Genomic DNA, 11694 nt, shown 5'->3' with positions numbered 1-11694 from the left:
ACTTGAAGTGTGGATGGCAGCGGTAGTGCCTGCAGCGCGGGCGGGTCGTCCGTGGCCGCCGGGCTGGGTGACAGCGGGCAGTTCGCCTCCCTTCGGCCTGGTTAGGTCTGGCTTCCTCCCATGGGAAACGTGGGATCGGTGTGGTTCTGCTATCAAAAGCACCTGCAACTTTCAAAAAAAAAAAGCTTAAATTGCACGATTTTTTTTCTTGGTGGGTTTTGCTTGGTTTTGGGTTTGTCCCCTTTCCCAAGCTCTACTCGCCCACTGATTTTATTCCCAGTAAGATGGGCAGGCCAGGAGTCTCGAATGCAAGGCTGGCTGTCCTGGTGCCTTCCTGCGCTAAATGCTTCAGCTTAGTTTGGCATTTTGAGCGCAGAGCTTGTGGCAGATATTTCTCTGCAGGCAATTAATTTAAAAAGAGTAACCATCATGACAGGGATTGCAAAATATACGCTACTGAATCTCAGCCCTGCTAATTTGCAGCAATTCATGGGGAAAAACCAGCATACAGTGTTAGCTGACAAGATTTATATCTGACTGATAACAGTTAGCTTCATGCTTCCCTTAGGCAGATGGGGATTATATAGCTCTGCCTTCAAGAAGGCAGGCATTCGTTAATTACATTCATTAATTACATGGACCCTGATGAATGGCATTCTCAAATGTGGAAAAATGCAAAACGTTGAGTCACATGCATTTATTTGTAATAAAAATTCAAAGCCTTTAGGCATGATTTAAAGAAAGATTTAACTGGACTGGCAGCCAGTATAGCAAAGTGTTATGGGAGAGAAGTTCCCAACTTAATGTGCTAGGAAGTGATCAAACTAAACCCAGTACCTAAAGCAGCAGCCAGTGCACAACAAAAATGCTGAACACACAGGAACTTTTACTGAAGATACAGAAAAACAGAGGGAAAATGAAGTCATGATAAATGAAGTTTTAAGGCTTTATTAGTGTATTTTTCCTGTTGTCCCTTTGTTTAGTATTTTTAAGGACTGCCTGCACAGCTCTAGATGGCAAAACTGGACACAATTCTTCTGTTGTGGAAAATTGGCAGGGGTGGGCTGAAGTTGATTTTCTTCATACATTATTCCGCTTTTTCATGAAAACCACCGTGGAGGAGAGAAAACAATCGCAAAATAGAGAGTGCAGTTTCTTGTGTCTGTTTGTACTTGTGCAAGCACAGGCCTTAAGCGCTGCTTTAGTCGTCAGCTTAGGGGGAGGTTCAAAAGCTGCGCCTTGAAGCAAGTAAGTCCGAGATACTGAAATCAGAGAGCAAGATGAAGAAGGAAAGAAGATATGGAAATAGTAAAGGATGGATGAAGGAGATCTGAGCAGGAAGGCAGGAAAACAGTTGCTCTCTCTTCAGGCTAGCGCTTGGTAAGGATACTAAGTTGTTTGGTTTGGGTTTTTTAGATTTTAGAGGTGGCAGCCTGACAAATCTGAGAAAAGTCTTTTCAGGAACTCCTTTAATTGCTGGACTTCAAAAAGACGCTTTATATAAAAGACTCATCACCATTGTAACACTTGTAATTAATGACATCTCTCAAACAACCTACCGATAACTTTTTCTATGCCCATAGGCCCTGCAATGCCAGAGCCCTACTGCAAACTCTTAAGGTTCAATGGAAGAACCTTAAATGGGAGTAGCTTGCTGTGTGTCTGTCTTCAAGGCAGAGAGAGGGACATGTTAAAAGGCTGCACATTTAATTTTTAGCTCTATCAGCTGTCCTGTTAGCTGGTTGATTCTCATGGGATATGTTTATAGCATTCTCCTGAATGGGTCTCTTCATAGCATCTTCCTTAAATACCACTTCTTTCAGATTTCAAAGGCTCTTTGGGCAGGGGCAAGGCATGCATTCATGATCACACAGCAGCACGTTGACCTCCTCTTCCTAAAGCCCTGGTGGTGCATAGCCTTGAAGCCACTGAAACATCACTTACACAGCATTGTTCTCCTTTCAGGGACTGTCATCCATCACTGTGAAAAACAACATCCTGTTTCAAGCTTTCTGTCTCATCACCTGCTGTGCTCATCAGAGAAGCTGTGCTCCAAAGCTCTCCTGGGAGGGTTTGTCCCTGGGGAGAGATGGTCTTCCACGGCTGGAAGTGGCTCCTCCTCTTGGGCAGGCAAAACACCTTTGCCAAGGCTTGGAGGAACAGGAGGGGAGACCCATCTCTGTGCTGGAAGCGTTGCTGCCATTGGAGTGCTGGCAAGTCTCTGGACCCCGAGGTGAGAGCATTTTTGGAGGAGAACACAGAGGTAACCAGCAGTGGGCACCTCACGCCAGAGATACGACTGCGCCTCCTCACCCCTCGCTGCAGGTTCTGGAGGGAAAAACCTGACCTGTGGCCTTATGGGGACCCATTCTGGGCAATTTACTGGCCAGGAGGCCAAGCCCTCTCCAGGTATGCAGCATGCATTGGCCAAGTTGATAAGTCCACTGCTGTGGGCCAGGATTTCAGACCTGGCTCTGCTTGTAGTGATTCCTAGCAATGTGTATTTGCCTTGTATGAGAGCACATCATCCATACTCCTCTCTGCTTGTACAGGAGAGATGCAATCTCAGCAAAGTTTCAGTGGCTGCTGCATACAGAATAACTTATGGCTCTTAGATTGAAATCTGCTGTCTTCAGTGGCGATCCACGTGTTGACAAAGGGGCTGAATTTGGATCTGTGGAAGGGCTGTGCAGTTGCCATCAAAGCCTAGTGAGGTGTTTAATTCATTGTTGCTCCAAACAGGAAGATTGCTATTTAGTTGTAACGCAAAGGGTTTTTTTTTTCTTTTGTCAGAGACAGACAGGAGTGTAGATGTGTGTACGGCCTGTTGGGATAAGTAGGTTTATGCTGATGCGCTTGGAGTGCTGGTTAGCCTGAATCATTCTCCTCATTTAGAGTTTCAGAAGCCGTATTGTGGCTGTCTTTTAGTCACGTTAGAAGCCACATTTTTATTTTGGCCACTTAAAGTCAAAATGCCTTTCATGTTCCTGTTTCCCAGAGACTAGTTAAGAGTTCTTTTATTCTGCAAAATCAAATCTCTCACTTTGAACAGCAGAAAAAGTTCATAATTGTTACAGCAAAGAAAAAGCTGTCAGACATTCCCCACGTAGATGAAAGGGAAGGATCTGAACTGGGGCTTTGCTGTTTTTCTGCAAGAAAGCGTCAATAGGAAAGCATCTTTGGCCAGGAAAAAGATGAATCTTACAGTTAAATTGAGTTGATTAGCCTCCCATGTAGATGTGAAATAGAGTGCTCCTAAACATTTCATAATTAAATTAGGTAAGGTAATTTCTACATTTTGTTACTGTGTGATTCATGTGCCCAGATATTTGGGTAGCAATAATAATTATCTGGCATTTCACCACTTTATTGTTTACGCACCTGTTTGATGTCAGGATGTACATCAGAATGTCAGAAATTAGCTGCATTATCTGGAAAAGGAAAAAGGAAAAGGGAGCATGAAAACATGCTGCTTCCATAACTGTGCTCGTTTTACAGCTGGCATTTCCACATCAGGAGTCTCCTATTTCAAGCTATTCCTCTTGGTGTAACCCCAGATCCCTCATTAACCCAGCACGGCAGACAGCAGTCTCCAACAGCAGTGAAACGCGCTGTGTGTGTGCCAGGAGATACAGTCCGTTCCAGCTGTCCTAAGTCACCACAATCATTAGCGGCAACTTGAGAACCACTCAGCTGGAAACAAGGGACCTGCAGCGTTAGGTCAGATCCTGCTCTATGCAAGTTACTGGAAGGCACTGCAAACCCAAGCACAGTCCCTGGAAAGGGGAGCACTTTCTGTGGAGGTTCCACCTTGTCCTCTGCCCTGTTGGTAAACTCGGGGCAGTCCTCAGAGGAGTGATGGCCTCAGGGACAGGGTTGCCAAACAGCTGAGTTGCTGAGCCTCTCCATAAATACCCTGCCCTGGTGCCCTCAGGAAAGAGAGCATCTGTAGAGCTTCAAAGTACCAAAAACGCTGCAACATCATGGTAACAGTGTAGCAATGCTGGGTGCCAGACCTCAGAGGACAAGGTGATTTTAAGTAAAACAGCCAGCTTCACTGGCTGGATTCATAACCACAAACTGAAAAACACCAAGCTATGCATGTCCAGGCTGTCTGGTAGGGTTCCTTGTGATGACATGTAGGACAAGAGGCATGAGATGTCACGGCCTCCTCATGTCTCCTGGGTTTCTGATCTGGGTATTTTCTATCTTTGGTCCTGGTCTTGACCTTCCTGCTATGGACTCGTAATGGCTTGAACTGTTTAGTTTGAGGGTAGGTTGTCTTTTGTTCTCCCAGTCTGGGCTGCTGGGAATCTGTATTCATATGCTGGTATCTAGGTGCCATTAACATTTGATGCTTTCATCTGGCCTCCTTCTGCCACCCGTGCTAGCGCATGTAGGCTCAGACATTCCCATCCACGTGTGCCATTTACACCAATCTCAACATTTCCATTTCAGCTCTCTGCATTGGAACCCACCTGCAAAAGCTGTGCTTACCAGTAGCCAAGCGTAGCCTTCTGTACCATAAGACAAGACAGATGTAGAATGCTTTCCTGTTTCTACCTTAACAGAAGTTATGGGAATTGATAGTAAATATATGGCAATTTGCAGTGATTTATGTCATCTAGGGCTTTTCCCCCTGTCACACATTCATGACTGGGCTGAGCCATGGTACTGCAGGCAACAAGAGTTAGAGATTTAGGCACTGGAGTTTGAAAATTATGCTTTCAGTTACACTTGAACAAGTTTTCTAAATGGACTTGCCCTTTCAAAAACCGTATAATCAATAGAACAGAGATTCTTAGGCACTTCTTCTTCCCTTTGCCAAAGATTGACTTTCAAGGCAATTGCTGAAGTTCTGAACCCACAGTAATGGCTGTACGATTTCTAGTGTTTAACAATAACTGCTGCTTGCCTCCTGTCAGTTCCTCTTCATTTCCAGCACAGAGGTTTTTGCTTGCCGATTGCTCTTGGTAGGTGCCAGCAACTAGATGCAGATACTCTTTCTGCTCACTGCTGTTCTAATTTTCTTGTTTTTACTCAGGAACATTAAGCAGATTAGAATGTTTTGCATCTGTGTCTGCATGGCTCAGGAAAAGAAAGAGGAGAAATTCCTCTTCTTCCAAGCAGTTGCATAAGCAGTATTTTAGGGCAATAGGTAGGCCTTGTCTTTTGATGGGTGCAGTATTCACTGCCACAACATCTTCATGTTTCTTCAGTCAGATTGCTTTTGATTCTACAAATCCTTACTTTCCTCCTGCTGGTGCCAAGCACTTCAGTCACCTTGCAGTTTGTGTCTGTTTATTAGATAAGCTTGCCTGTCAGAGAAGGAGCTGGTTGAAATGAAGTGTTGCTTACTTGACTGGATTTCTTTTTGTCTGAAGCTAGGGGGAGGAGTAAGGGAGAAAGATGATGGTTCTTGATTTTTGTATCAGCAGTGACAAATAAGGAGCTGTGTACCAGCTGCACATGTGGAACAATGTTTTTAAGATATCATGCTTTATTGCAGGTATGACAAGAACTTTCACAAGTAATGTGAAACTGAGAAATTTGTGTAATCTTGTTCACTGCTTTAACAGTTTCTCTTTTCAGGTATATTTTAGATAATCCACGGGTTGTTAAAGGACGATCGGTTTTGGATCTTGGAAGTGGCTGTGGAGCAACAGCAATAGCTGCTGTGATGAGTGGTGCATCTCAAGTCCTTGCTAATGACATTGACCCTAGTAAGGCTTTTTTTATCTCTATGTAAATATATTTAATAATTTTTAAAGCACATTTAACACAGACTTTTCTTTGCTCCATTTGGGAGAAATTCAGGTTCCAATCAGATTTCTGAGAATGCTAAAAAGATGAGGGGATTTTGCCAGTATTAGAAGCTGGGTTGTACCAGCCTCTAGCACCAAGTGTATGTCTGTAGCTCCTTAGAATGAACAAATAGCAAAGTTTCTATCAAGTGTTGCTGCTACACTATCATGGCTGGTTTAGGAGAGAACTCCAAGCGCAGGTGGCAAGTTGGCTTCTCTGTAGGACCATAGCATTTTCCTGCACTTTCATATATTGGGACCTAGATTCTGCCTTTCCCCCCTCTTAGACTTTGTTTTCTGCAATTGACATATGAATTCAGTTTATTCATAATTAATTGCTTATTGGTTAGGGAGGAATTATATCCATAGATTAAGGCAGTTGGATATTCTGGTTTGATTCCATGATTGGTTTCCATTGGTATCCATTCCAGGAATGGTTCTTCTCCATGTCATGGTGCAATGAGGATAAAATTCTATCACCTTGTGCCAGATTTTGACCCATAATGAAAACTGTGGAAGTTGCTAGATAGGATAAACAAAAATATTTAAGAGATGAAACTGAAAAACGTGTCAAGGATATTTTTAAGGGGGCTGAATGGGAGAATCCTAAAATGTAACCTTCATTTTACTTTGGCTTTTCTTCAGTTGCAGGAATGGCGATGATCTTGAACTGTGAACTGAACCACCTGAATCCCTTCCCCATCACCATTAAGAACATCATTAATTCAGAGGCTGGCAACTGGGACCTCATTGTTCTAGGAGATATGTTTTATGATGAACAACTTGCCGATGGTCTGCATCACTGGCTGAGGAAATGCATCAGGATACAGCAAACTGAAGTGCTGATTGGTGACCCTGGCAGGCATCAGTTTTTAAGCCACAGCATTCGCAGTCAGTTGCACAAAGTTATAGAATATTCCCTTCCCGAGTATACTAGACAAGAAAACAATGGATTAACATCAAGTATCGTCTGGAGTTATCAGCCCTCAAATAGCTGAGAAAACTGTTAATGCTGGCTTTCTAATGAATTGTCTCACTTTGCTGGCTATTTTATTGGAAATATGTAAAATGAAAATGGGAATTAAACATGGAGCATATCTGTGATGCAAAGTAAATTACTGTACCTTCACTGTACTGATTTCAGTCATGCTCACTGAGGCTTTTGGTCCATTTGAGGTAAAAACTACATGCAAACTGTATTCAAAGGAGCCTGCACTAAAGTGCAAATCCAAAGACAAGTTACATGTAAGAGTTTGCATGCTTGATGTTTTTCATGTATATTCATGTCTTGCTCTCTGACACTGGACATCCAGCATACTGCTGTGGAGAGAAGGCAGTGGCTGAAAGATTACTGCACAGCTTTCACAGACTTCTGCATCTTATTTCCAGAGAAAATTATTGCTATCCTTCATAAAACTTCCTGCTAGATTATTATCTCATACTATGCTCAACTTAAAAGTGCCTTGCCTTTTTTCTGGATCTCTCTTATGAATGTCAAAGTAACTAATCTGAATCTCCTCCTCTCCCCTCTCTATAATAAAAAAATTACTCCTCCTTGAAGCTGCCGGGCTGATAATTTAGCTTCTTGAAGTCTAGCCAAAGTAAAAGGTTTTACTAAGTGGAAAGTGACTAAATAGTAACAGCTATAGAGTAACTTTATTCCTAAGAGCATAGGGTCAAATTATCTACATTCCCTAACTCTGCAGGGGTAAAAAGGCAATCTATCGTCATGGGAAGCTCATGAGGGATGAAGAAATCTCTCCTGTGATGTTTCTGAACAGAAGGTAACCAAATAAAAACAGGGAGTAAACATTGGATGTAATTAATTATTTTTCTCTTCTCTTGATATCCTCGACAGCAAGCTCCAGAAAAATTCTCAGCTGCATCTGTCAAGGAAGAACCCTCTGAGGGTTAAAAAATATATAAAATTGATCCACAGGTAAGAGGCTGTAAATGCAGCCATTTGAAGAAGAAACCAATGTTTTCAGAGCAGTCTTACAGGAACTATTGCCTTTAGCAGGTAACTATGGAACAAGCAGTGGTGGGGAACTATCAACTGCAGAATGGAACACAAAGCACCTACAACTATCCAAATACCAGGTCATGTGGTAGAAGCTTATAAACTTGAAAAAGTATGTGCTTGTCACTCAGAAAACCATGGTGTTCAAGAAGTAGGAGGAGGTTTAAGAGCACATATGGATGTTAAATTATTTGTTTTATGACAGTGTACAAGTTTTAAGAACTATCCAAACAGAAGACTTGCAAACTTTAATCTTCAGAACAAAATGTACATGTTCTGCAATGCTCACCCAACAATTTACAAGAATAACAATATCCAAACAATACAGGATATGAAGTGGTAAGTGCATATATGATGTTCTTCTCCCACTTCACCCACTGCTTGTAAACATCTGTTGAAAGTTACTGTGGTTTAACCTGAATTAAAAAAAATATTCCAGTAGTTATCCTAGCAATAACCCCATAAAAGAGCAGACTCAAGCTCTGACAGTGAAGGGTTTAACGTGGCTTAGGTTAAACTTTCAATCCTAAAAATACAGTGTTAATTCATTGCAGTGTTGTACAGATTTTTAAACACAAGGTGAGGATATACTACTAAGTTACACATTTACAAGAGGCTATAGGAGAACACGGTAAATTTACATGCACGTTTAAGGACACAGTGTAAACTGCAGTAAGAGTTAGAGATTTAGACACTCAAATTTTAAAATTATGCTTTCAGTTACACTTGAACTCAAGTTTTCTAAACGTATTTGCTCTTCCATAAACCATATAATCAACAGAAGAACAGAGATTATTGTTAGACATCAGAACATCCTTTAATATTTCTGGATGCAACATATATTATATTATTATCTTCCATGCAATTTGACCTGAATTTTAAATAGATTAGTAAAAGACTGGTTTATTTTTGCAACACCTAAAATAAGCATGACTATGACAAGTGTTAAATTATAAAGTAAACATATTCCTTATGGTTGTCTAAAGTCATGGGTTTCTACATGTCACCAGATCCATGTAAGACCACTCTAGCTAAACTCCGATACTTCCAGATGCAGACTATCAACACAGTGTGCTATCTGCCCTGTATAACTCTAAAACTGCTAGCATTTCAAACAGTTTATTGTAGAAATCATAGAAGTCTCACTAGAGGTTACACTTTTTCAAGAAAGCGCATGAACATGACATAACTGATGAAACCATTGCTCCATCATGTCATAAACTCATTCTACACTTCTAATTATTTTTTTCTTTAATATTACAACAACTGAACAACATATAAATGGTTGTTATTTTCAGCTTCTGGAGGCCACTGGAGATACAAGAAATGGCAAACAGCAGAACACATACTCTGCTGAACTCTACCATCCTGAGATTCATGTATTCAAACGCTAGATTTGGTCCTATTTCACTCACAGCTAGCTTATGAGGAACATGTTTTGTTCCCTAAAAGGATTTTCATGCAGGAATGTAGGAAAAAGCCACAGCAAATAAGTATTTGCCCATATACAAGGTTCTTTTATTGGTCATAGCTTCTACTCTGAAATTTGTTAAGTCACCACAGTAATTTCAAAACTGAGTTTATATGTTCACAGACTATACTTTTGGATGTGTAAAAATCCATCAAGTATTTGATGGTAAATAAAAACAGAAACCTGCAGCATCAGTGATACCAAAAGTAAGGTACCTACAGTTTTTCCTCCAGACCTAGCAAAAGTACATGGTGAGAGAAGACTGTTTGTTACTGCTTAAAATACATTTGTGTTGCTGTTAATGCCACCTCCACTCACCAGTACTGTCTGTTGACTTTTGTCAGATTAAAGTGCCAACTTTGCAGGCATTTCTGCATAAGTGTTAATACTATGTTTGGGCTCAGTACTTTTAGTTACAACTACCCTCTCAGACTACAAACTCAGAACAGAGACTTACTTAAATTGGGATGCACACGTAGCTAAGATGCTAAAAGATGCTAAGTAGTAGCCAAATCTGATACTTCCAGGAGGCTGAGCGATGACAGCGTAGTATTAATTATAGTTTAACTTTCCTTTTAATGAAGTATGATCAGGAATGCAAAGAGAGACAGGGCTCTGAGTAGAGACAATGGGAAAGCTGAGACTCACAGGCAAGGACAGGAATGGCGATGGAGACCTCTAGTGGGAACAAGGAGGGACGCAACCTGGTGGTACAAGTCACTGGCTATTTCTCCAAGGTGCTTGTTTTTTTGAAAGAGCTCTCCCATCTGTAAACTTTACACTCATATGTACACGATAAATAATCAGTAAACAGTCCATGTTACTTGCTTCATTTTTTTGGATATGGCTAGCTGCTCTAAAAAGTCGCGGGAACGATCTGCAAAAGAACCAAGGAATTTCTTGTTATTCATTCAGAATATATATAGGTGGTGCTTAGAAATTAGGTAAACAGCAAAATAATTCACTGATATATCTGCATTTATGCTTATCTTGGTACTACAATATCACACTTCAGATATACCTGTGTAATCCAAAACTACTCAGTTCCTTCTCCAATCCTACAAGTGTAAAGCATCACCAACCACCTGAACTTAAAAAACTCAAGATAGATCATAACCTCTGGGTTTTTTTTGGGCTGACCAGTCTTACTCTATTCCACTGTTTCTTGAATGGATGCTGTTCCGTATGTTTGGAATAGAGTAGGGGTTTAGGACATAAACATATTTTTCTGAAGTCTTGTCATCATCAACTTTGGGTCTTCATCAGCACGTTAAAGGGGGAAGAAAAAGGAAAGAAAAAAAAATTTCAAACTCCAAAACTACAACAATAACAACAAAAATCCTTCTCTGAAGATTGCCATATTTCAAAGAAAAACCTCTCACCTTGCTTTGAAAATCTCAGTGTATGATTTTTATTTTATCTAGTAAGTTTTATCTGTTTGGGATTATTTAAAAAGTATAGCATGCTTTCCCAGAGAGTAAGATACTCTCAGGAAGTAATTACTTTTTACTCCCTGCATGATTTGACCTACCTGTTATCAACGGGCAACCATGGAACAGAAAAATGTTTATCTCCGGACAACAAGTGAGGACTGCTTCCACAGCAACATCAGTCAGATTCACACAGCGTTCCATGTGGATCTCCTGTTACGGAAAGAGCAGCAATAAAAGCTGTCAGAGCACCCATAGTTTTGGAGGCAGAGTTCTCCTTTGCTCAATCATTTTCAAAGATCCTCACTCAGATGAAATTATGACCTACTACTCCTCTGCGCATTGACCCCATATCTGGTCCTGTACGGACCAGGAAAACACCCTCAGGAAAAAATAAGACAGCTTTTCTGTGAAGAGTCAAAACTAAAAACATAAAGCTGAGTTTTCCCAAAACACCTGTATTGTTCAAGACAACTGAGAAAACTCTTCAATGAGATGCTATAGTGTTTGAATCCCATCAGTCTTCCTATGACACACATTCTCCTAACAATTTGTGGTCCCGAAGAACAGAACCCAAACTGAATTCTACGGTTTCCCAAAAGAGGCAGGACTCATGATTCTCTCCTGAAGTTCCTAATATGCATCTGTCTGTCTGTCTAGCTATCTATCTGTCTACACAGTTCCCAAAAGAAGTCTAAGAACTTCTTCCAAGATTAGACTACAACCTGTTCTCCATTTCTCTAGTTGTATAACTAGTACCTATGTATGTGCTAGCGAAAGAATAAATTCAGAATACATTCAAAGATTAATACCAACAACTCTTCCACCTCTAAACTGCCTTACATATCAATAAATATAACACACAAGAAGAAATGCAGAAAATAGACTATCAAATCTAATGAAAATAGAATTTGGGAAAATGTGCTTTGGGGATGCTGGGGTAAAAATAAAAAACCTCATTGTTTTATT

General features: G+C 40.7%; 2 protein-coding genes across 2 annotated transcripts in view; one reads left to right on the top strand and one right to left on the bottom strand.

The window, feature by feature from the left end:
• Nucleotides 1-2089: 2089 nt before the first annotated feature.
• METTL20 (methyltransferase like 20) lies at nt 2090-7129 on the top strand. The gene is made up of 3 exons (XM_010180779.1): nt 2090-2409; nt 5593-5723; nt 6450-7129. Exons 1-3 carry the CDS (start codon nt 2090-2092, stop codon nt 6800-6802), a joined length of 804 nt encoding a protein of 267 aa, XP_010179081.1. The 3' UTR covers nt 6803-7129.
• Nucleotides 7130-10098: 2969 nt separating this feature from the next.
• The window catches only part of LOC104537787 (protein AMN1 homolog), a gene marked incomplete at its 5' end in the record, with an annotated part of 2990 nt that continues 1394 nt past the window's right edge, over nt 10099-11694 (bottom strand). Inside the window, 2 exons of the mRNA XM_010180780.1 lie at nt 10099-10172; nt 10827-10938. Coding sequence (XP_010179082.1) covers nt 10099-10172; nt 10827-10938 — 186 coding nt within the window. The remainder of the gene's footprint in view (nt 10173-10826; nt 10939-11694) is intronic.

Source organism: Mesitornis unicolor, unplaced genomic scaffold (genome assembly GCF_000695765.1).
Source record: "Mesitornis unicolor isolate BGI_N332 unplaced genomic scaffold, ASM69576v1 scaffold54273, whole genome shotgun sequence".
NCBI lineage: Eukaryota > Metazoa > Chordata > Aves > Mesitornithiformes > Mesitornithidae > Mesitornis > Mesitornis unicolor.
This window is presented reverse-complemented; position numbering and strand designations above follow the sequence as displayed.

Coding starts and splice junctions, on each gene's coding strand:
- METTL20 (XM_010180779.1), top strand. CDS start 2,090: ATGGTCTTCCACGGCTGGAAGTGGCTCCTCCTCTTGGGCAGGCAAAAC. Junction 2,410..5,592: donor GGAGGCCAAGCCCTCTCCAG/GTATGCAGCATG, acceptor TTCTCTTTTCAG/GTATATTTTAGATAATCCAC. Junction 5,724..6,449: donor TGCTAATGACATTGACCCTA/GTAAGGCTTTTT, acceptor GCTTTTCTTCAG/TTGCAGGAATGGCGATGATC.